Source organism: Polypterus senegalus, chromosome 12 (genome assembly GCF_016835505.1).
Source record: "Polypterus senegalus isolate Bchr_013 chromosome 12, ASM1683550v1, whole genome shotgun sequence".
In the NCBI taxonomy this organism is placed as follows: domain Eukaryota; kingdom Metazoa; phylum Chordata; class Cladistia; order Polypteriformes; family Polypteridae; genus Polypterus; species Polypterus senegalus.
In genome coordinates, this window is record NC_053165.1 from 71,245,880 (window position 1) to 71,266,761 (window position 20,882).

At 43.5% G+C, this 20,882-nt stretch overlaps 2 protein-coding genes across 4 annotated transcripts in view; one reads left to right on the plus strand and one right to left on the minus strand.

Annotated features, from left to right (window-relative positions):
* Positions 1-15,134, minus strand: part of LOC120540977 (BRCA1 associated protein) — a 29,320-nt gene extending 14,186 nt beyond the window's left edge. Inside the window, exons 1-4 of one of the 2 annotated variants that reach the window (XM_039772194.1) lie at positions 14,941-15,134; positions 7,495-7,656; positions 7,170-7,380; positions 539-728 (exon numbers count right to left, since the gene is read on the minus strand). In XM_039772194.1, the coding sequence (XP_039628128.1) occupies positions 539-728; positions 7,170-7,380; positions 7,495-7,656; positions 14,941-15,016 (639 nt within the window). In that variant the 5' untranslated portion in view covers positions 15,017-15,134. Of the gene's footprint in view, positions 1-538; positions 729-7,169; positions 7,381-7,482; positions 7,657-14,940 lie in introns of both variants that reach the window. The other variant, XM_039772193.1, reaches the window with a different exon arrangement.
* Positions 15,135-18,790: 3,656 nt separating this feature from the next.
* The window catches only part of LOC120540979 (acyl-CoA dehydrogenase family member 10-like), a 49,727-nt gene continuing 47,635 nt past the window's right edge, over positions 18,791-20,882 (plus strand). The window contains exons 1-2 of one of the 2 annotated variants that reach the window (XM_039772196.1): positions 18,791-18,912; positions 19,423-19,569. The gene's annotated coding sequence lies outside the window, so the exon portion shown is untranslated. The remainder of the gene's footprint in view (positions 18,913-19,422; positions 19,570-20,882) is intronic. The other variant, XM_039772195.1, reaches the window with a different exon arrangement.

Below are 20,882 nucleotides of genomic sequence, written 5' to 3' on the forward strand. Positions count from 1 at the left end.
GAAGGTCATGTGGTAGGAAGAGGAGAGTGACAGTGAAAAGAGATGGAATGATGTTTAATATAATCCAACTGTATTCCAGTCATTCCATGATAGCAACTTTTTTCCAGAGTAAAAACTTTAGCTTTCTTATTTATGGTTACCCAACCCCACTGCATTTTTTTCTTCTTACTGTAAGCGGTGCCCCTTCAGTCTCAGCTTTTAAATCCCAGCTAAAGACTCACGCCTTCAGTTTAGCATACCATGACTAGAGCTGCTGATTAGCTCTTATGAAAAAGCATATGTTCAATATATTGACGTTAAGTGCTTTACAAAACATAATAACATGCCTGGCAGTTAACAGACAAGTGTCTCTCACAAACAAATTTTATAATTATATACAGTATCTTAATCATCACCGTTCATGTGTGGGGGGAAGAAAAAAAAAACCTCAGAGTAACCTTGGCATCACTTCAAGTTCAGAATGTTAAGTGCAATAACCATGTAATTCATCCAGTTAAACATCATCAAGATGTCATTTCTTCCTCCCTGGGGCTCTTACCTGAGAACTAAATTTGACAAGAACCATGTACTGGTTAGGAGTCGAGTCCCGGATGATCTTCATGTGTTCCATGACGTCATTGAAGGGGGCCACAAACTTCATGAGGTCGTGGCTCGTCATGGTGGCAGGCACAGCGAGGATGCACAGCATAGCACTTCGGCGCACATCTTCAGTCAGCGAAGTCATTTTGCTGTGGGAGTAAAGGCAGTACGGCTCAACCAACACTTGAGAGGTTCATATTAATCAGCAAAGTTTATCCTTGAAGAACACACATGGCTTTCAGTAGTTAAAAAAAAATGGCAATGTACTAAGGCTTACAGTAGCTATAGAATATAAGTCTTGGAGGCCAAGGTCCTGCTTACTGAACTTATCGCTACTTACAAACCAGAGCACACATTAAGATCTCAAGATGCCAGTCTGCTTATGATTCCAAGGATTAATAAAATAATAGTGTGGGAGTCGAACTTTTAGTTACAGAGCCCTGAAGCTTTGCAATGGTCTGCCTGCTACTGTAAGAAGGTGCCCCTTCAGTCTTAGCTTTTAAATCCCAGCTGAAGACTCACAAATACAGTTTAGCACACCCTGACTAGAGCTGCTGATTAACTGTACAGACTGCATCTCTGTTGTAAATCATTAGCACTAAAATATAAGTAATGCGATATTTATAATCTCTTATTAATGCTCATCTGTTCCGATTCTCTTCTTGGCGCCACTGCTCTACTGTCAAGTTGCTTGCCTGCCTATAAAAAAAGTCATCTCTGACGAAGAATGGCCATTAGGGGGAAGGCAGTTTGTTGGCCGAGGTCTCCAGCACTCTGAACAAATGTGAATCCTCATATGTGATAGTTCTGTATTTAGTGAGAGATATAATCTATTCTTGCGTTATTGCTTTGTGGGTTTATTATTTCAAGTGTACTATTTTATTGTATCCCTAAGGTGGCAATGATTGACTGGCTGTCTAGCTCTGTGAAGAGGATTACTTGTGTTCTGTTTTGTGTGTTGTATTTACTCCACTTTTTGACACCTATCGCACACCCAACTTACCTGGAAAGGGGCTGCTCTCTGAATTACCTTTCCCATTTTTTCGACGTACAAGAGTATTTTTGTTGTGAGTTGAGGGAAGAAAGATGTTGAAGACAAAAATTCTTTGCCTTCTGGTGCTATTGCGAAGGTCCCAAAAAAAGACGGCAACAGTGACATAGAGGATGGCATGTGAGAACTTTAAATGTATCTCGTCGTTACGATGGGGAATATGCGACGCGTTTATTGCCTTGATGTGTGCAGTACAAGTCACAGGAGGTTCTGCTCAAGCTTTATAACACACTGGTAAGGCTTCATCTAGAGTCCTGTGTGCAGTTTTGGTCTTCATGCTACAAAAAGGACATAGCAGCACTGGAATAAGTCCACAGAAGAGCGACTAGACTGAGTCCAGGGCTACACGGAATGAAATTTAATGTCAGTAAATGTAAAGTATTACACGTAGGAAGTAAAAATGTGAGGTTTGAATACAAAATGGGAGGTCAGAAAATCGAGAGTACAGCTTATGAGAAGAATTTAGAAGTCATGGTGGACTATACACTATCAACTGCCAGACAGTGTTCAGAAGCCATTAAGAAGGCTAAGAGGTTATGTCAGGTTATATAGCGCCTTGATGCGTGGAGTACAAGTCACAGGAGGTTCTGCTCAAGCTTTATGGCACACTGGTGAGGCCTCATCTAGAGTACTTTGTGCAGTTTGGGTCTCCAAGGTACAAAAAGGACATAGCAGCACTAGAAAAAATCCAGAGGAGAGCAACTAGGGCTACAGGGGTTGAAATTTAATGTCAGTAAATGTAAAGTGTTAGAAATAGGAAGTAAAAATATGAAGTTTGAATACACAAGTCTGAAAGTCAAGAGTCCACCTTTTAAGGATTTAGGAGTCACAGTGGACTCTAAGCTATCGACTGGAAGACAGTGTTGAGAAGCCATTAAGAAGGCTCACAGAATGTCAGGTCATATAGCGCCTTGATGTGTGGAGTACAAGTTACAGGAGGTTCTGCTCAGGCTTTATAACACACTGGTGAGGCCTCATCTGGAGTCCTGTGTGCAGTTTGGGTCTCCAGGGTACAAAAAGGACATAACAGTACAAGAAAAGGTCCAGAGAAGAGCAACTAGGCTGACTCAGGGCTACAGGGGATGAGTTATGAGGAAAGATTAAAAGACTTAGGAGTCATAGTGGACTCGTCAATATAATAAAATTCAGATTTATAAAATAATAAAATAAAATAATAAAATAAAACATGAAGTTTGAATACACAATGGGCGGTCAGAAAATCAAGAGTCCACCTTATGAGAAGGATTTAAGAGTCATAGTGGACTCTAAGCTGTCAACTTCCTGACAGAGGAAGTCCAGAGAAGAGCAACTAGGCTGATTCAGGGCTACAGGGGATGAGTTATGAGGAAAGATTAAAAGAGCTGAGCCTTTACAGTTTAAGCAAAAAAAGATTAAAAGGAGACCTCACTGAAGTGTTTAAAATGATGAAGGGAATTAGTCCAGTGGATCGAGACTGTGATTTTAAAATGAGTTCATCAAGAACACGGGGACACAGTTGGAAACTTGTGAAGGGGAAATTTTGCACAAACATTAGTAGGTTTTTCTTTACACAAAGAGCGATAGCCACTTGGAATTAGGCGACCAAGTAGTGTGGTAGACAGTAAGTCTTTAGGGACTTTCAAAGCTCAACTTGATGTTTTTTTTGGAAGAAATAAGTGGATAGGACTGGTGAGCTTTGTAGGGCTGAATGGCCTGTTCTCATCCAGACTGTTTTAATGTTCTAATGTTGCAATCTTGTGTTAAAATTGCTTAAATTCCCAATTTTTTTTGCTCGTCAAACCACACTGACAAAGAGAAAATGGGATATTGGAATTTTTGACAATGTATTCAAAATAGAAAAGACTGAAAAATCATGTTGACACAAGCATTCAGACATTTTGCTTTGGCTCAGGTGTATCCCATTCTATGGATTGTCACCGAGATGTTCCTAAACTTTCTTTGAAGTCCACCTGTAGTCAATTCATTTGATTGGATACGGTTACGAGAGGCACACACCAGCCTATAGAAGGTCCTACATGTGAGGGAAATACAAGAAATGAAGTTGAAGAAATTGTCGGCAGAGCTCAGAGATGGGATTTTATTGAGGCAGAGATGAGAGCAGATCTTTATGGAGACGAGAGAAAATTCCAGAAGAGCAACCATCACTGCAACACCTCACTAATCTGTGCTTTATTGCAGAGTATCCAGACAGCTCATGAAAGCCCACTTGGAGCTTGCAAGAAAAGTACCTACAGGGGTCTCAGTGTAGGAGAAACAAGATTAATCTAAGACTGAATGGTTTGGCCTCAATTTTAAGAGTCATGTCTGGTGGAGATAAGGCACAGCCCATCACTTGTGCGATACCATGCCAACAGTGGGGTATGGTGTTGGCAGCATCAGGGATTGAGAAACTAGACAGGGTTGAGGAAAAGCTGAATGGGGCAAAGCAGAGATATCATTAATGAAGACCTGTGCAGAGCGCTGGGGACCTGAGACTGCGCAGATATTTCACCTTCCAACAGGACAAAGCAAAGACAACACAGGAGTGACAATGTCCTTGAGTGGCTTAGCCAGAGCCTGCACTTGAACCCATTAGAACCTCTCTGGAAAGACCTGAAGGAAGCTGTCCACTGATGGTCTCCACCCAACCAGAGAGAGTTAGAGAGGATCGGCAGGGAAGAATGGCAAAAAAAAATCAAGGTGTGTGAAGCTCGTGGCATCAAACCCAAGAAGACTTCAGGCTGGAATGGCTGCCAAAGGGGCTTCAGTGAGGTACTGAGCAAAGGGTCTGAAAGCCATGTGTCAATGGGATAGTTCAGTTTTCTGTTTTTAATAAATTTGCAAGAAATTCTAAAATCATGTATTGACTTTATCATTCCGGGGTACTGAGTAGTGTGATGTGGAAAAAATTAATTTAAAGTGAATTTAAATGCTTTTAGCATAAGGCTCCATCAACGAGACATTTCTAAACCTTGCTGGGAGTCCGCCTCTGGTTAATTCAATTGACTGGACACCATTAGAGAAAGGCAAACAACAGCCTATAGGACGGTCCCACACATGAAAAAAATCTAAGCTATGAGGTTAGAGAAAATGCCTGCAGAGCTCAAGAGGTGGAATTTTGTTGAGGGGGAGATCAAGGCCGCTCCGTGTGGCGAGGAGACGGACAACCACCACTACAACACTCCACTAACCTGGGCTTTATTGCAGAGTGGCCAGACATCACACAAAAGCCCACTTGAAGTTTGCAAAAACTCACAGACTAGAAGAAACCAGATTTTCTGGTCTGATGAAACCAAGATGGAAGTGAAAACCAGGTAATACTATCACCTGGGCAATGCCGTTCAGACAGTGAAGCATGGTGGTGGCCGGATCAGGGTCAGGGAGGCTTGACAGGGTTGAATGGTGCAAAGCACAGATGATATCGTTCATGAAGACCAGCTCAGAGTGCTCTGAACCCCAGACTGAGCAGAGGTTCCACCTACCAACGGGACAAAGCAAGAGACAACACAGGAGTGGCACAGAGTCAGCTGTGGGAATGTCTCCTTGAATGACCCAGGACCGGAAACCATTTGAACATCTCTGGAGAGACCTGAAAACAGCTGGACGCTGATGATGTCCATCCAGCCTGATATAGCGTAGAGAATAATGGCAGGAAATCCACAAATCCAGGTGTGCAAAGAGTCCAGGCTGGAGTGTCTGCCAAAGGGGCTCAGTAAGTACTGAGGAAAGGGCCTGGTTACACGTGTCAATGGGATAGTTCAGGGTTGTTTTTAATAAATTTGAAAAAAAAAAATAAGATCCTGTGTCGCCATTCTGGGAAATTTAGTGCTGTCTAATTAGGAGAAAAATGAACTGAAATGATTTTAGCACATGACAAAAATGGAGGACAGACTGGCATCCCGGCTAGACTACGATGTGACATCGGGGGCAAAGTAGAAGGTGCCAGGGGATGGACAAGCAGATGCAGGAGGCCAGGAGCAGTTCCATTCCCCCATACATTAGGTGGCAGTGGTCTGCTGGAGGCACACACAGGGGCTCGTGGGAATTGAAGTCCGGAAGTGCAAACTACCCTGTGCAATTGGAAACCGGGATGCTCGACAACAGAGGACAGCCCTTTTGGTTTGCTACACTGCCACAGAGCAGGGAAGCTCAACACTGCTGTGGCTCATGGACACCGCCAGGGGACGTGTGGAGAACGGCTGAGCCCTCCTGTGCAGGACTGCCACCTCACCCAAAAGTGCAGCCATAAGGTGATCATGGAGCAGCTGGAGTACTTCTGGTTCCTCTATAAAAGCAGACAGCTGCCATAACTCAGCAAGCCAGAGCCGGGAGGAGGGAAGACTAAGCTTGCTGGGAGAGGAGTGGAGCCAGCTAGAAAAGAGGAAGGAGGGACTGAGTACTGTGGTGATTGGTGCACTGTGTGTGCTATGCAGAAATAAAAATAAAGGTGTGTTGTGTGACAAAGTTGTGGTGTCCGTCTGTAGTCCGGGCTTCTGTTTTATCTTGTTCTCTAACAACCTGGAAGTGCTCCTTACAAGTCATGCCGGGTCACCAGAAGGGAGCCCGCTGCATTAACTGGAGAAGTCAGATTCGGGAGGGGACAGGTGACACTCAACTGGAGGCTGGAGTTTGTTTGGTCTTTGGTGCTGTTTCATTGTATAAAGTGCTTGGTGTATTTAAAAAATCCATTATTTGAACCCATGATTGTGTTTGGTATTACTGGGTCTGGGGTTTGGGGCTCGGTGGCGCCCCCTACTGGCTACAAGTGAAGGGGCCTAAAGGCTATCTGAAGTTGCTGCATCGTACAAATCAATCAAACCAATAAACTGAACAAATACAAAAGTAGCTTTCAACATAAAATCAATCCAAACGATTGGGCTCGTATGAAGATCTTCGTTCCAAAGAGCCAGATTGCTCGCGTAGCCTTTAGTCGCACAACTTTCCATTCTGAGAGCCATAGGAGTCACCTGGGTGGCTGCCATCACCAATGGAGCCGGGCCACCTACAGTTAACTGAGGCCCCACTTTTAAACTCCTTTTATTCCTTTAGAAATCAGAAGCTGCATTGTGCCCACAGGTGAAGCTAAAAACAGAGACTGGTAGCATCAGCAGAACATGGAAAAAGCACAGATGCTTCCGGATTCAAAGAGAATGTGCCAACGGAGAATAAACAGCTCGACACACATGGGCCTGCTTTAACTAAATCATACTGGCCGTAAGCAGCCAAGTCTGCACGCCACTTATTAGGATAAATTGTGTTGGCCATTTCAGTTTGTTGTGCCTTGGCGTCACTATATGACTAAATAGTTAAGCAGTTTGGACAAGAACGACGCTTGATGTTTGACATACAAGCATGTGGCAGATGAAGCAAAAATACACAACGAGGCTGTGGGCCGACACACTTACCAGGGCCCCGCATGGAATGCCTCGAAGCTGTATGTTGTGGCAGTTTTTCCCCACATCCAATAGCGTGCAGAAACAAATTTGCTTTAAATATACGATGTATATTTCCAAGTCAAAAATCCTAGGAAATCCCCAAAGTACTGCTAAGGTGGACTCACTTGGTTTTGTAAAGGTGCATAATTCCGTGTACGATTTCCACAGAAGGGTTACCACTGAAGAACGAAATCTGGTCCGGAAGCTCTTTGGAAGGGGAGTCAAGAACGGTCCCCTGGGACTCCTTGGCACCTGGGCTCTCGGCGTCACCCGATGTCCCGCCAGGGCCGCTCTCACTGTCCTGAGGAAGGGCAGAGGTTTTGCCATTTTTCTTCTCTGCAACGGGAAGGGAGTCATCAGTGCTGACAAACAGGGACACACACACACACACACACTCCTCCGATCCCCCCTCCCCAAACATTAGGACACCGCCCTCACTTGAGGAGTTACCATGAGCGGGGCTGAAGGTTTCAATGACCATGTCGGACATGGCCCTGCTGCCAATGTGCTGGTGCAAAATCGCTGCTTTCTCCGTGCCCGACTTCCCATCCAGACAAGCTCTGGCTGCACTGAGAGCCTTCTCCCCGATTTCATCATCTGACATGTCCTCAGCTGTGAAAAGGAAGCATGAATAAAATATGACACCACTGCAGTAACTATTTTAAACAGAGACAGACAGATGAGAGAGAGGCAGGCCACTCCCAGCTCATCTCGGGTGATTTCCCTTTTTTTTATTTCAATGACCAGCTTGTGGAGTTTTCCTTTGACAACACACAGACAACACAAAAGCAGCCCTGTGACTGATGACCGGCCTGAATGCTGCACAATTCTAGAAATCATCTGCTTCATGCTTATTTAGACGGTGGAGAGAAGCCAGGCCCCTAGACGAGCATAAAAATCAGACCAAAAAAAAAAAAGGGGGCAACTCATTTAAATTCAAATTTACTTTCATGATAAAAACAAGGATGAATCCTCAGCCACAGGCAGAAGAAGGCCAATCGCCTTAATGCCCCGCGTGAACCTCATCCGATAAGCAGGACAGCGAGGACAGTCACTCACTAAAGTGCAACAACCAAAGAAGACACTTCATTCAGTAAGCATTTACACAGACAGACGCTGGGCATCAAATAAAACCTGAGTGTGCAGTGCAGTGCACTTTCAAAAAATAACTAGCTGTCCACCCGCGGCTCTGCCCACGTGGTAGTGAAACAGAACAAACTTTAAAAATAAATATAAAAAAATGTTGAAAAAATGTAATTCTGGCCAAGTGGACGGTCAGAACGCTCCAAACGTCGCCACTGTATCTGATCGTCTTCAGCCCCTGCGTGGGGAGAAAAGCATGAGGCAGTGATCAGGTAGAAAAATTAGAAAAAAATTTAAATCATTTGTATTGAGAAGAATTTACGTTTATGGCTTTCGTATCTGAGGGCCTCTTGATATACAATATTTTTGGTTATGCTATCAGTGCCGAGATGACTAAATCTGTCCGTTTTCCTTTATTGAGTGCCTTTGATGGCTATTATTACGAGGGCAATAGCATTCAAATATCAGACAACCGTTAACATTCTCGTGATCTAATTGCTTTTAGTTAATTGTGAGAAACCTGTTGACTTTCAAAGTCCCAAGTCCCAATTTCACAAGTTCTTAAAAGCATATACACGCTGGTTACTTTTACTGAGTTTAAACATATCTACTATATATATATATATATATATTATATATATATCTACCATATATATATATATATCTACCATATATATATATATATATATATATATATATATATATATAGATATAGATATAGATATATATATATATATATATATAAAGAGAGAGAGAGAGTCCTAAGCCTAAAGTGCAACGATTTTATGGCACGCTTTAGATCGGGCTTATTTTAAAACCTAAATATATATGTTTGGTGTCATTCTTTTCAGAATGTGTCGAACTTTAATGTGATGTTGTTAGATTTTCAGATTCTTCTTTTGTTTTTAAGTTCTAAAGTAAAAAACATGAAGAACTCATGTCCCGTGAGACGAGACTTTGTGCCAAGAGATTTAACCACGGCCGGGGCCGGAAATAAAAGACAAAGAGTAGGACAATCCAGATCTGGGAGAATATCCCCCAGGACACCATCCGTCGTCTCATTATGAGCAAGCCCCGGCATTGGGGGTGGGGGTGTCATACAAACTACTGAATACGATTTAGAGTTGCTGCAATGAAATTTCAGCCAAATGGACTCGTCTGCCTGCCGCTCTATGATTTTTTCCCTTTGATTTTCTGAGTGTCCCTCTTTCGGTTGATCATTTTCACTTCCATCCTTTCGTTCTTAACACTTCACCATATCAGTCCATAGCAGTAGAGATAGCCAGCAGGATTTGATTTTTTCTCCATTGAGATCTGATGTGTTTTCGGCCTCCTCTCGGCATGAGGTTGTATCGCTTACCTTACTGGTCCCCAAAGCACACATGCGTCACATCTGTTATTAGTGAGACTTGAGTGACTTATTCTATTCTACTCTTCTAACTCATTTAATCCAGACCAAGGTCGCTGGGGTGGCAGGGCTGGAGCATAGCTCAGGTACCATTGGGCGCAAGGTGGGAAAAAACCCTGCAGAGGGCGCCACACACACACACAAAATAAACACACATTAGGACCAGGTTAGCATCACCAGTTCACCTAACCAGCATGTCTCTGGATAGTGGGAGGAAACCGGAACACCCGGAGAAAACCTGCACAGACACGGGAGAAATAAGCAACTTTACACTGGCGGGGGGCGCTGGAACACGAAACATTTCATGTCATGTTTTTCAGGTACGTTTCACAATGCCAGAATGTTCAGCTGTTAAATCTGTGATCTGTTATTTTTATTTTTTTTATGTAATAAAGTAAAACAGCTGAATGGACATCCTCCAAGAGTAGTGGGTTGTACTTTGGCTACCCCTCTAGTGAACATCTGGTGTCAGCTTCTGCCCGACGTTTTCGTAATGTGCCACACAACTCATCTCGCCACTGTCATTCCTATCTAGTCCAGAGCAGCTTGTCATTGTGTGCAACTTATCATTTTATTCATATTAACATTCCATTTGACATTCCTTTGGCTAGTATACTACCTCACTGGCTGCATTACCTATTAAAGACAGCCAATAGAAAACACTTTAAAATATTGAATACCAGTAACAGCGCATGCACTGCTATAACGATAACGTGCAATGAATACGTTTGACTTATAGTTTTCCTCCTCTTTCTCTGTACGTTTAGCATTCGTTTGCTCAGAGGTTGATGTGGTTGCTGCTTCCTGAGCAGCTCTTCTTTTTTCTACCCTAGCGGCACATTTCTTCTCTTCTTTTGTCGGCATCTTTTCACGTTAAAACTGATTAAGTCAGTGTTTGTGTTGCATTTACTTAGTATGTTTTATTTAGTTTTACTTTTAAGATGGCACTTAAGCCCTCAATCTGCCTCAAGAATGATTTGATAAGTGGAGGTAGGGGATGTGACCACGAAGGGGATAGGGATGAGAACGGCGCAAGTACGCATGCGCCACACGGCCGCCCTGTTGGCCGCTGCCGAGAGTTGATTCTACAATAAAATAAAATAAAAATAAAAACAGGAATAATTCCATAAATCTTCACTTTTAATATTAAGCTGTCATGCAGAGTTTCAGCGTGTTATATGTGTTCAGGATACAGGTTTTCTGCTTTTCGGCCATCGTCTTCTTGAGTTGACCTTTGACCTTGGAGGTCAATCATCACCCCGAAAGTGGCCAGTAGACGTCACGTAGTGTATGTGTACCAAATTTCACGTCAATCGGTCAAATGGTTTGCGAGCTACTGGTGATTTAAAATTCTGCACAGACAAACGGACAGCCACGGTAGCGTATTATAGAAGAAGATTTGACATCTCCTACCTTTACGTGTACCCTCGACATTTGTCCTACGCTTTTTCTCGGTAGCCTCACGAGTCTCGACCTGCCTTGGGCGACCGCATTCCTATAAATCCTACTTCTCAGATTTCCAGGTGCGTTCCTGGCCTGCTGTCTGCTTCTCGACGACCCACGGTAGCATACAGGTCCCCATTACCCACCGTGAAAATATCGTTTGTATTCTCGCAAATCTGGCCCGTGTTTTGAAGGCAACGCTCAGCCTACGCCTTTCCTTGGATACCCTTGCGTGTGTCAACTATTCCTGCCCGGCACTTCCAGTTTCAATCACGTTTGACTGAGCAACCATAGCCAATCAGACCAAAGCCAAACTGAGCAATCACATTGCTTGGAGAGACAGGACACACACATAGACAGACAGGCATTAGCACTTTATCATACAGCAGATAAGTAGTACTGACCTGAAGCTAGCCCGCTCTCATTCAATATAGCGGCCTGAGTTTTGGACCCTACTGGAGACTGCACCATTACTATGACAGCCTTCGCCTGTGTGTGATGCTAGACCTTGCTTTGCTTTATCCTCTTGTATGCCAGTCTCCTGTCCATCTACTCTTTGCCGTCTTGCACTGGTCAAATGACCTTTTTGCATTCAAATACACTATGTGGCCAAAAGTCTGTGGTCACCTAACCATCACACCTATATGAGCTTATTGGATAACCCATTCTAAAACCTTGGGCATTAATCATTAAATAAATAATAAATAAAATTATTATTAAATTAGGGGCGGCACAGTGGCGCAGTGGATGGCGCTGCTGCCTCGCAGTTAGGAGACCCGTCTGGGTTCGCTTCCCAGGTTATCCCTGCGTGGAGTTTGCATGTTCTCCCCGTGTCTGCGTGGGTTTCCTCCCACAGTCCAAAGACATGCAGGTTAGGTGCATTGGCAATCCTTAATTGACCCTAGTGTGTGCTTGGTGTGTGTGCCCTGCCCAGGGTTTGTTTCCTGCCTTGCGCCCTGTGTTGGCTGGGACTGGCTCCAACAGACCCCCGTGACCCTGTGGTTAGGATATAGCGGACTGGATAATGGATGGATGGATTATTAAATTAATAATTAAAAATGGTGCGACTTAAACCACCTACACCTGAACACCAGCAAAACCAAGGAGCTGGTGGTGGATTTTAGGAGGCCCAGGCCCCTCATGGACCCTGTGATCATCAGAGGTGACTGTGCAGAGGGTGCAGACCTATAAATACCTGGGAGTGCAGCTGGATGATAAATTGGACTGGACGGCCAATACTGATGATCTGTGCAAGAGAGGACAGAGCCAACTATACTTCATTAGAAGGCTGGCGTCCTTCAATATCTGCAATAAGATGCTGATGTTCGATCAGACGGTTGTGGTGAGCGCCCTCTTCTACGCGGTGGTGTGCTGGGGAAGCAGCATAAAGAAGAGGGATGCCTCACGCCTGGACAAACTGGTGAGGAAGGCAGGCTCTATTGTAGGCACGGAGCTGGACAGTCTGACATCCATGGCAGAGCGACGGGCTGTGACGATGTGGGTTCTGGCTCCACGCTCCCTTGGCTGTTTGGGAACCCTTGAACCCAACACCGTCGATAATGTTACCGAGTGAGCTAGTCAATGGAGGCAAATTACTGAGCAAGGGGAAGGTAGAAAGTGTAACAGTGCTTTTATTAAAAAACAGTCAACAAAAACAAGTGTTCAAATAAATAGTGCAGTTTGAATGTTCATTAAATAAATAATCCATAAAAAGAACACGTGGAGGTTAAAAATCAAATAAAAAAAAACAATCCTTTAAAACGTGAGGTTAAATCTTCTTATGGAAGCAGTCTTTAAAACAATAACAAATCCGGTGCCTATTTTCTGTATGCATCTCACCTGCTTATCCCGTATGGGCTTAGCAGCAGGCAAGACGCTCTCTGCAGCTGCCCTCCTACATCACACGCTCGAGACTGGAGACCTCCCGATCCCTGGCTCCGGTATGGCACTCATCCCAGTCCCGGAGAACTTGGTTTCCCACAACGGCCAGGTCGCTCACGTTGGGGATTCCCACCACCAAGTCTCCCGACTTCCGCTGCCTTTCAATGGCCTCTCTGCGGCCAGTTGCCTTCCCTGGTCACTCCCGCTACCTGATCGCTCAGCGGGAGCGACATCAACACAAACACGTGGGTGTCGGCCTAACACCCAGCTTCTACGCAGCTGCCCACGAGCGCTCATTCGCTCGCCCGTCCGCTCGCTCTTCGCGGCTCTCTCTCTCTTTCACCGACCTGCTTCCTCTCCTGCTCCCGGTAACCTCCGTCCTCTCCTTTTCTTTCTCTCTCCACTTTTTTCCTTCCTTAAAACCGACTCGCGCTTCTTTTTAAAATGACGAGGGCCACAGCAGCTGCAGCATTAGCCACGGGACAATCATGAATGTGGGCAGTTCCTCACCTGTGCACTAGGTGAGAAACGCCCACACCCTACGGATCGTCCCGTGGCCCACTATGGCCCAACGTCCCCTCGCTAAGCCGCGAGCACATCGAAAAAATGGCCTTTACTCAACGAGCTGTGGACCCATATCACCACACGGGCGCTGAGCAGACTCCTGTCAATCATGGAGAATCCACTGCATCCACTAAACAGGATCATCTCCAGACAGAGGAGCAGCTTCAGTGACAGAATGCTGTCGCCGTCCTGCTCCACTGACAGACTGAGACCACCTCACACTATGTGACTCTTCAGTTCCACCCAGGGGGGAAAACGTTATCATTATACAAAGTTGTTGTCTGTTATACCTGCATTGTTATCACTTTTTAATTTAATATTGTTTGTATCAGTAGGCTGCTGCTGGAGCATGCAAATTTCCCCTTGGGGATTAATAAACAACAACATTTATTTATATAGCACATTTTCATACAAACAGTAGCTCAAAGTGCTTTACATAATACAGAATAGAAAAATAAAAGACACAATAAGAAAACAAAATAAATCAACATTAATTAACATCGAATAAGAGTAAGGTCCAATGGCCAGGGGGAGACAGAAAAAACAAAAAAAAACTCCAGACGGCTGGAGAAAAAAATAAAATCTGCAGGGATTCCAGACCATGAGACCGCCCAGTCCCCTCTAAAGTATCTATCCAATTTCTGCAGTGAACCATCTGTTGGAATGTATTTTGTAATGCATGTACATAGATAGATAGATAGATAGATAGATGTGAAAGGCGCTATATGATTGATTGATTGATAGATAGATAGATAGATAGATAGATAGAAAGGCGCTATATAATAGATAGATAGAACAAAATACACTGCATTTGTCATTCCAACAGATGGTGCATCACAAACATTAATAAAGCTTTTTATGAATCCCACACCAAATGGCTTATAAAAGGGGCGTCTGCATTGTATTTTCCTGAAAATGTATCACAGTACTCTGTGCCTGCACTCAGCGAAGTGCACCATACGAAAACAAGCTGCACTGTATTTAAAGTTGACGGGCAGATCTAGCAGTGCAGATGTGTGGCAAAGGTAGCATCTTAAAGCCACTGAGCTCTTTTACTCCAATCCGTTCTTCTGTCAAAGCAGAGTGCATGGCATCTTCAAGATATGCATGTTCTTGTCACAGTTGTTTTCATGCCCGTTATTTGTATTCGCTTCCCCGTGTCCGTGTAGGTTTATCCTCATGCATCTCCCAAGTTTGGACCAGTGTGAGTGTGTGGTCCCCAGCCCTCCACTGTTTCGACATACTTTTTTGTCCACAGGGTGTGTACATATAGCGCCCTACGCCTGTTCCTCTACCACCCGTTCTTCTTGCACTCACACATGTATCGCCCGGCACCGCGTTCTCTTCCACTCGTATACATAGCAGCCTCCTACCTTCGCCAATATAGTTCCCTGAGCAGGTACAGAAAGCGCCCAGCGCCCAGCGCTTCGTCCACTGACGCACTTGTCTATGCGCCCCGTAGTCGTTCCTGCAGCGAACAGAGCCGTTTGCCCAGAACGCGTTGTCGCTCCACTTACCGCAATACTGGAAATCTTCTGGAAACTGAGAACTCTCGGCTAGCTCCAGTCGGATCACAACCAGCGAAACACTCATAGGTGTTGGGCTGTGTGGCTCCGAAAGCTGCGGCGAAAAAAATATAAGTGAAGGGAAAAAAAGCAGTGAAAGAGCGCCGGCCAGACGTGTCGCGAGAGGTCCGATGCAGACGCCGTGACATCAACATCCGGGTCGTTTGTGACGTCACGTCATCTTAAAGCAGCCGCAGCTGGACGAGAGAACTGCTGTTAGAGATGGATGCAGGAGAACCTTATACCTATAATGAATACTTGGACTTATACTGTATACCGCTGTATACCGACGCCTGGAAAGCAGTACATGTAGACTAGGGATAGGACTGATGTTTCCTGATTTTCATATCGCACAACAGCCCGGGATAACTGATCATTTGTCGACATGTAGAAGTGAAATAGTAGTTGTGGTGTTAGCTTTCTATTGGGTGGAAGAATTGAGACCGTTAAGATCTCTTATAATATCTGAGCCCAGTTCAGCATTTTCGAGTCTGAGAGATTTTCTTTCACTCGGACGCTAGGTCAGACATATCGTATGAAATACTGCGAGCCTGATTTAGGATTAAAACGATGGGATTTGGTGGATTCCTGCTAATGATGTTGTGGGTGGGAATGAGCAAGGAGATTATCCTGGCCGAAGAAGCCTCAAGAAGGGTGGAAGTGGATATGGACATACGTTATGGTGAATAAATGGACATACGTTATGGTGAATAAGAGATGGAAAAGCATAATAAAAACTGAAATTGGAAGACTATAGAAGAGGCAGTGGGATGAAGAAAAAACGGGGGGACATTGGTGTAACATTCAGAAAGAAGTGGGGAAGAGTAGAAGGGACCAGATGGAGGTCTGGGCACAAAGAGTTAAATAATAATTCATATGTGATAGACACTTCTAGATGGGAGGTGTGCTTATTGATCTCAACAAGAAACAGTTGTACATGTGCTGGCAGAGTGTCCCAAGACCTACTCACGAGAGAGGATGGTGGTCTTTACAGTTGGAAAGGAACAAATTGCAAATTACATATTGGCATTATTACTTAGAAAGGGTCTCAGGATTTTGGCTTTCAATATGTAACACACCTTCTCAAGAATACAGGTCGTTTTCATACAATATGATACTTGTTTACTCAGTGGGGAATTGTGTAGATTTAAACAGATAACTCCAGTTCAGAGGTTGGCAGTAATGCACTTGATGGCTGCTTGCCATCTGCCACAAAATCAAAGAAGAAGAAGGATTTGGCGCCTATGTCAGACGTTACAGTGGGGCGTGATGCTCATCGGGGTAACATTATGTATTCGCTTATTGTTACTTTTCAAAGTAACTTGGTCTTGAATTAGTTCTTCAATAGGCTCGACTCATTCTTGTCACCACCAGCACTGCTAGCTTCTGTGTGCAAGCTGAGGATATTAAGGAATCCCAACTGTCATCTGCACCCTGCATGACTTCCCCCTACAATGACATCACACCTGTAGTCTCCAGCTTCCCCGCCCCTCCACTCCCTGAACTGTGTGATCAATTAAGGAGAGGGCTGGGACAATGCTACATAAATAATAGAATCAAACCGCAGGGTGCTGAAAGAATGTGCCAATCAGCTCTGATGGGTCCTTTACCATCTGTGCTCTCTTTCCCTGAATTTGCAGAAGGATCCCCAGCTGTACAAAACATTACCAAACAAAGGGCGTTCCAGCGATCAAAGACTTCAGACCAGCTACTCTTATGTCATACATCATGAAGACCTTTGAGAGGCTGGTCCTTAAGCAGCTTCACCACCTGGTTTCAGAACATCTGGATCCCCTGCAGATGCCTATCAGGTATGGAGGATGTTCTGATCTACAGTACATTTTCCACAGAGCTTACTCCCACTTGGACACAAGGATCCTGTTCTTTGATTTTTCCATTCTGCATCATCGACTGGGAAAGAAAGCTGGACTACCTGAACAACAGACAGCAGTTTGTGAGGCTGAGGGTACTGTGTGTCATATATGGTGGTGTATAATAATGGAGCATTTCAAGGAACTGTCCTGTCTCCCTTCATTTTCACCCTCCACAGAACAGACTTCCAGCACAATGCCATCTACGGAGGACTCTTTCATCATAGGCTGCATTAATTATGAAGAGTAGTCGGAGTACAGGAAGCTTGTGGCAGAGGACTTAGTAAGTATTTACATTAGTAGTCTGGCATAAGGTTGATCTAAAGAGCTCATCTCAGGACAATTGTCAGCAAGTTCATTCATTTTGTGGCCGGATACAATGGTGGAGCTATTTAGTGAATAATACATAATACATTTTCTGAACATTAGAACAATTTAGATGAGAACTGACTATTCAGCCCTACAAATATCACCAATGCTCATTCTCTTTATATGTGGGTGGGGTTTTAAAAATCATCCAAATACTATGTTTTTCCACTATTATTGTATTCACTATTGTGAATTTCCCCTTGGGATTAATAAAGTATCTATCTATCTATCTATCTATCTATCTATCTATCTATCTATCTATCTATCTATCTATCTATCTATCTATCTATCAGCTTCTTTTTTGCTAATATTGTGATAAGAACGAGTAAATAATAACAATAACAGAACAAATTGTTAAATGACATGATCTCGTTCATTCGTAATGAAATCACGCCCTCTAAAGGTTAAAGAGAGGTAAAGCACATCCTTAGCCTACGCTCCTCCCTTCAAGTATCTTGCAGGGGGGCGATTTTAATTGGTTGCAGGGAACAGATACGGTGGCTGATCAATAACTACTACTACTATAATGCTGATGGCAAATAATTACATTTAAAGATGATGTTTTATATGAAGAAGTAATTTTATAGTAGAATAAATAAATAAGCAATAAATTTACAATAACTTTACGGTACTTGAATATATGAAATCATTGGGTAACATACACACTTCAAGCCGTAAAGTTATTTGACTGCGGTTTTAATTGTAAATTAATTAGCACATCATTTGGCAACAAGGTACCTGGTTTCATAATAATAATAATAATACATTTTATTTATATGGCGCCTTTCCTGTCTTAAAACTCAGGCCACATCCACATTAATACACAATAATGTGTACAAGTGTCTTAAAAACGTTAATGCATTACAGTCCAAAAACTTCACATACAGAAAGCTGATCATCAAAGCGCCTTACATTACATGAAATAACGTAACATTAGTTAAGAGTTGCTTTTGTTCAAAGCCCACGAACTATAATGATTTAACAAGTTAACAGTACCTGTACATTTGAATAGACGACAGAAGAAAAAAACTTATTCAGAAATGTGAATCGAACAATAATTTAATAACTTAATTAACGCACAAGCAATTGCTGTTTTTTTTATGGTTATTATGCAACATTTTTATGAAGCGATTATTTAGAGAGGAATACGTAGAGATGCTTTGGCAGATGGAGCTCCTCGCAGCGGAAAGCCGGATGGAATGGGGCTGCTGACTCCGACCCGCCCACTTCTAACTATGCAAAGGACGAAAACATTACATGGGCAGGGCTGAAATCCTAACCCCACCCCGAACTTGTCTGTCCGCGCAACCTGAGTCTCTTCTCCGCCACGCCCCACAGCTCCGAACTTACCACGTCTAACCTAAACCTATGGCGCAAACGAGGACAACGTTACATGGGCGGAGGTGAAATCCTGACCCCGACCATGTCCGCCCACGCCCCCACTGAGCTCCGTGCCCACCCCCTGAACTCCGTCTCGCTCCCAGAGTACGTATCTCTGTCAATTTTGTCGTCGGAATGGGGCGTATCTAAATTTGGGTGCGTGAGGTAGGGGGCGTGGCGACGTGGTATCCCACAATGCCGCTCATTCGCTCTGTTTATTTGAGTTAGAAATTTCATTTCTAGCGCTGGTAACGTGTAAGCAAACGATGTGCAGGATTTGATACCATCGAATGGGTCGATTTATGTAAGTTAAAGCCCAAAGTTTTAACGACCAGCCGATGTGTGCGGTGCACTGAGTTTTTTAAGCCACTCTGGAAGTTAAAGAACGGGAAGTGCGTGCTGTGGGCGGCTTTTTTGATGTTCGTGCTGCAAGTTAGTGTCGGGCACAGCAGTGAGGGAGTGTCGGGCAGTGGTGCTGCAGTTACAGGGTGGTATTTGTTGTAAAGCAATCGGGTGCACTCAAGGTCCTTTCAATGCAGTGAACCTTTGACGATGCCAATGAGTTAAAAGACATTTCACATCTGCACGACATTGCCTAAGCAATCTGGTGTGCAGTCGGGGTCGGTGACCTTGTGAGTTGGTATGATGCCAAGTTTGAACCAGCGATTCGGTTCGTGTCACGGCTCACTTAGTAATTCATTAAGTTTACTTCGTTCACTTTTAACAGTGATGACTGCATATTCTTGTGCTAATAAATAGTTTCGGGTTTAAAAGCGTACTCGTTGTCTCACATTACAGTTGTATTTAATTACAGCTGTCTTTGATTGTGATCGCTGCTTGCTCTGGCACAAAATAGCCACATCTCTCATGGTAGTGGGCAGAGAGGATACTATCTGGAGTGAGTGGTTGGACTGGCATTAAACTGTTACTGGAGAAGTAAAACCACCGGTCAGTGAGTCAGGTAAGCAGATCTTTGCAGGCAACGGAATCAAATGATTTGGATCACTTTGGCGATCACGAGAATCCCCATCATTTTGCCGAAGAGGTGGCTGTTGAAAATGTAAATATGTAGATCGACTGAGGAATACTTATTTGTTTGACCCCAAGGGAAAATTTTGATTTTCACAGAAGCTTAGGGTTCAGGGCTTTGGCCACAACAGACAACTGTACTTTATATATCAACGTCTATTTCCTCAAATTTTAACGTATTGAATTTTTTTTATCGTTACTAGGGTGCTTCGCCTGCTAACTTCCCTGGCCTGCGCTACACGCCAGCCACTTCGCATATCTTCCACTCGCATATGTGAATTTCACTTTCACCAAACAAAAAATCTTTTAATTCTTGTGGATAGGCCTCTTCATTGAGAAGAAACACTACTCTTCCCTGATGGCAGCACGAATTATATGTTCTACAAGTCTCTGACTTAAAATTTAAATCTGAACAATATATTCAATCTCTTTTCGATGTTCTATTATTTCATGGAGTAATAATTTCTGTTTGTTTGCACTAGTGCGATCTTTACTATCCTTTTTTTGAGACTTTCGAATTTCCACAATTTCATTATCTCTAACCTGCTCTGCATGTGTATCGCACCAACGTTTTTGAATTCTTTACAACGTTCTACTTTGTCATCTACTCTTTGTCTTTTATTTCCGGCCCCAGACCTGGTTAAATCTTTTGACACAAAGTCTCGTCTCATGGGACGTGAAAGTATCTCTCTGAAAAAGTCAGGTCTCGGCCCAGGATTTTTTTTATTATAATAAGAGTTTTTTTTTAAAAATCATTTTTAGTTACAGAAATTCCTAGTGTCCATTTTTCTCATTTATATTCTTCCTGTTTTATGCCTGTTAATTCTCCATTCCAGTTATTTATTTTACCCAAGGGAACACAGCAGATGCACAGCACTCAAAAGGAGTGCACAAAGTAAAAATGTCCATAATGTAAAAAAAAAGTTGGGTGCTTTTCTATTATTGTGATGCAAATCGTATTATCATGACGCAAGATGTAAAACTTACAATCAGACACCTAATAGGAATTTTAAGAATAGGCACCCAGAGAGAACATTAACATTACAGACCTATATGTAACTATGGTCCACCCCACTAACTTTAAGGTTAGTATTTGTAGTTGGGGTAGGCCAGTCTTCTCATCACGATAATAGAAAAGTACCAAAAGTTGAAATGCCAGAAATAAAAGTAGTGTAGCCAGAGATTTTGTTGTACCATCTACTAAATGTGCCCTGACAGCCCCCACAGAGTTAACTCAGAGCTGAA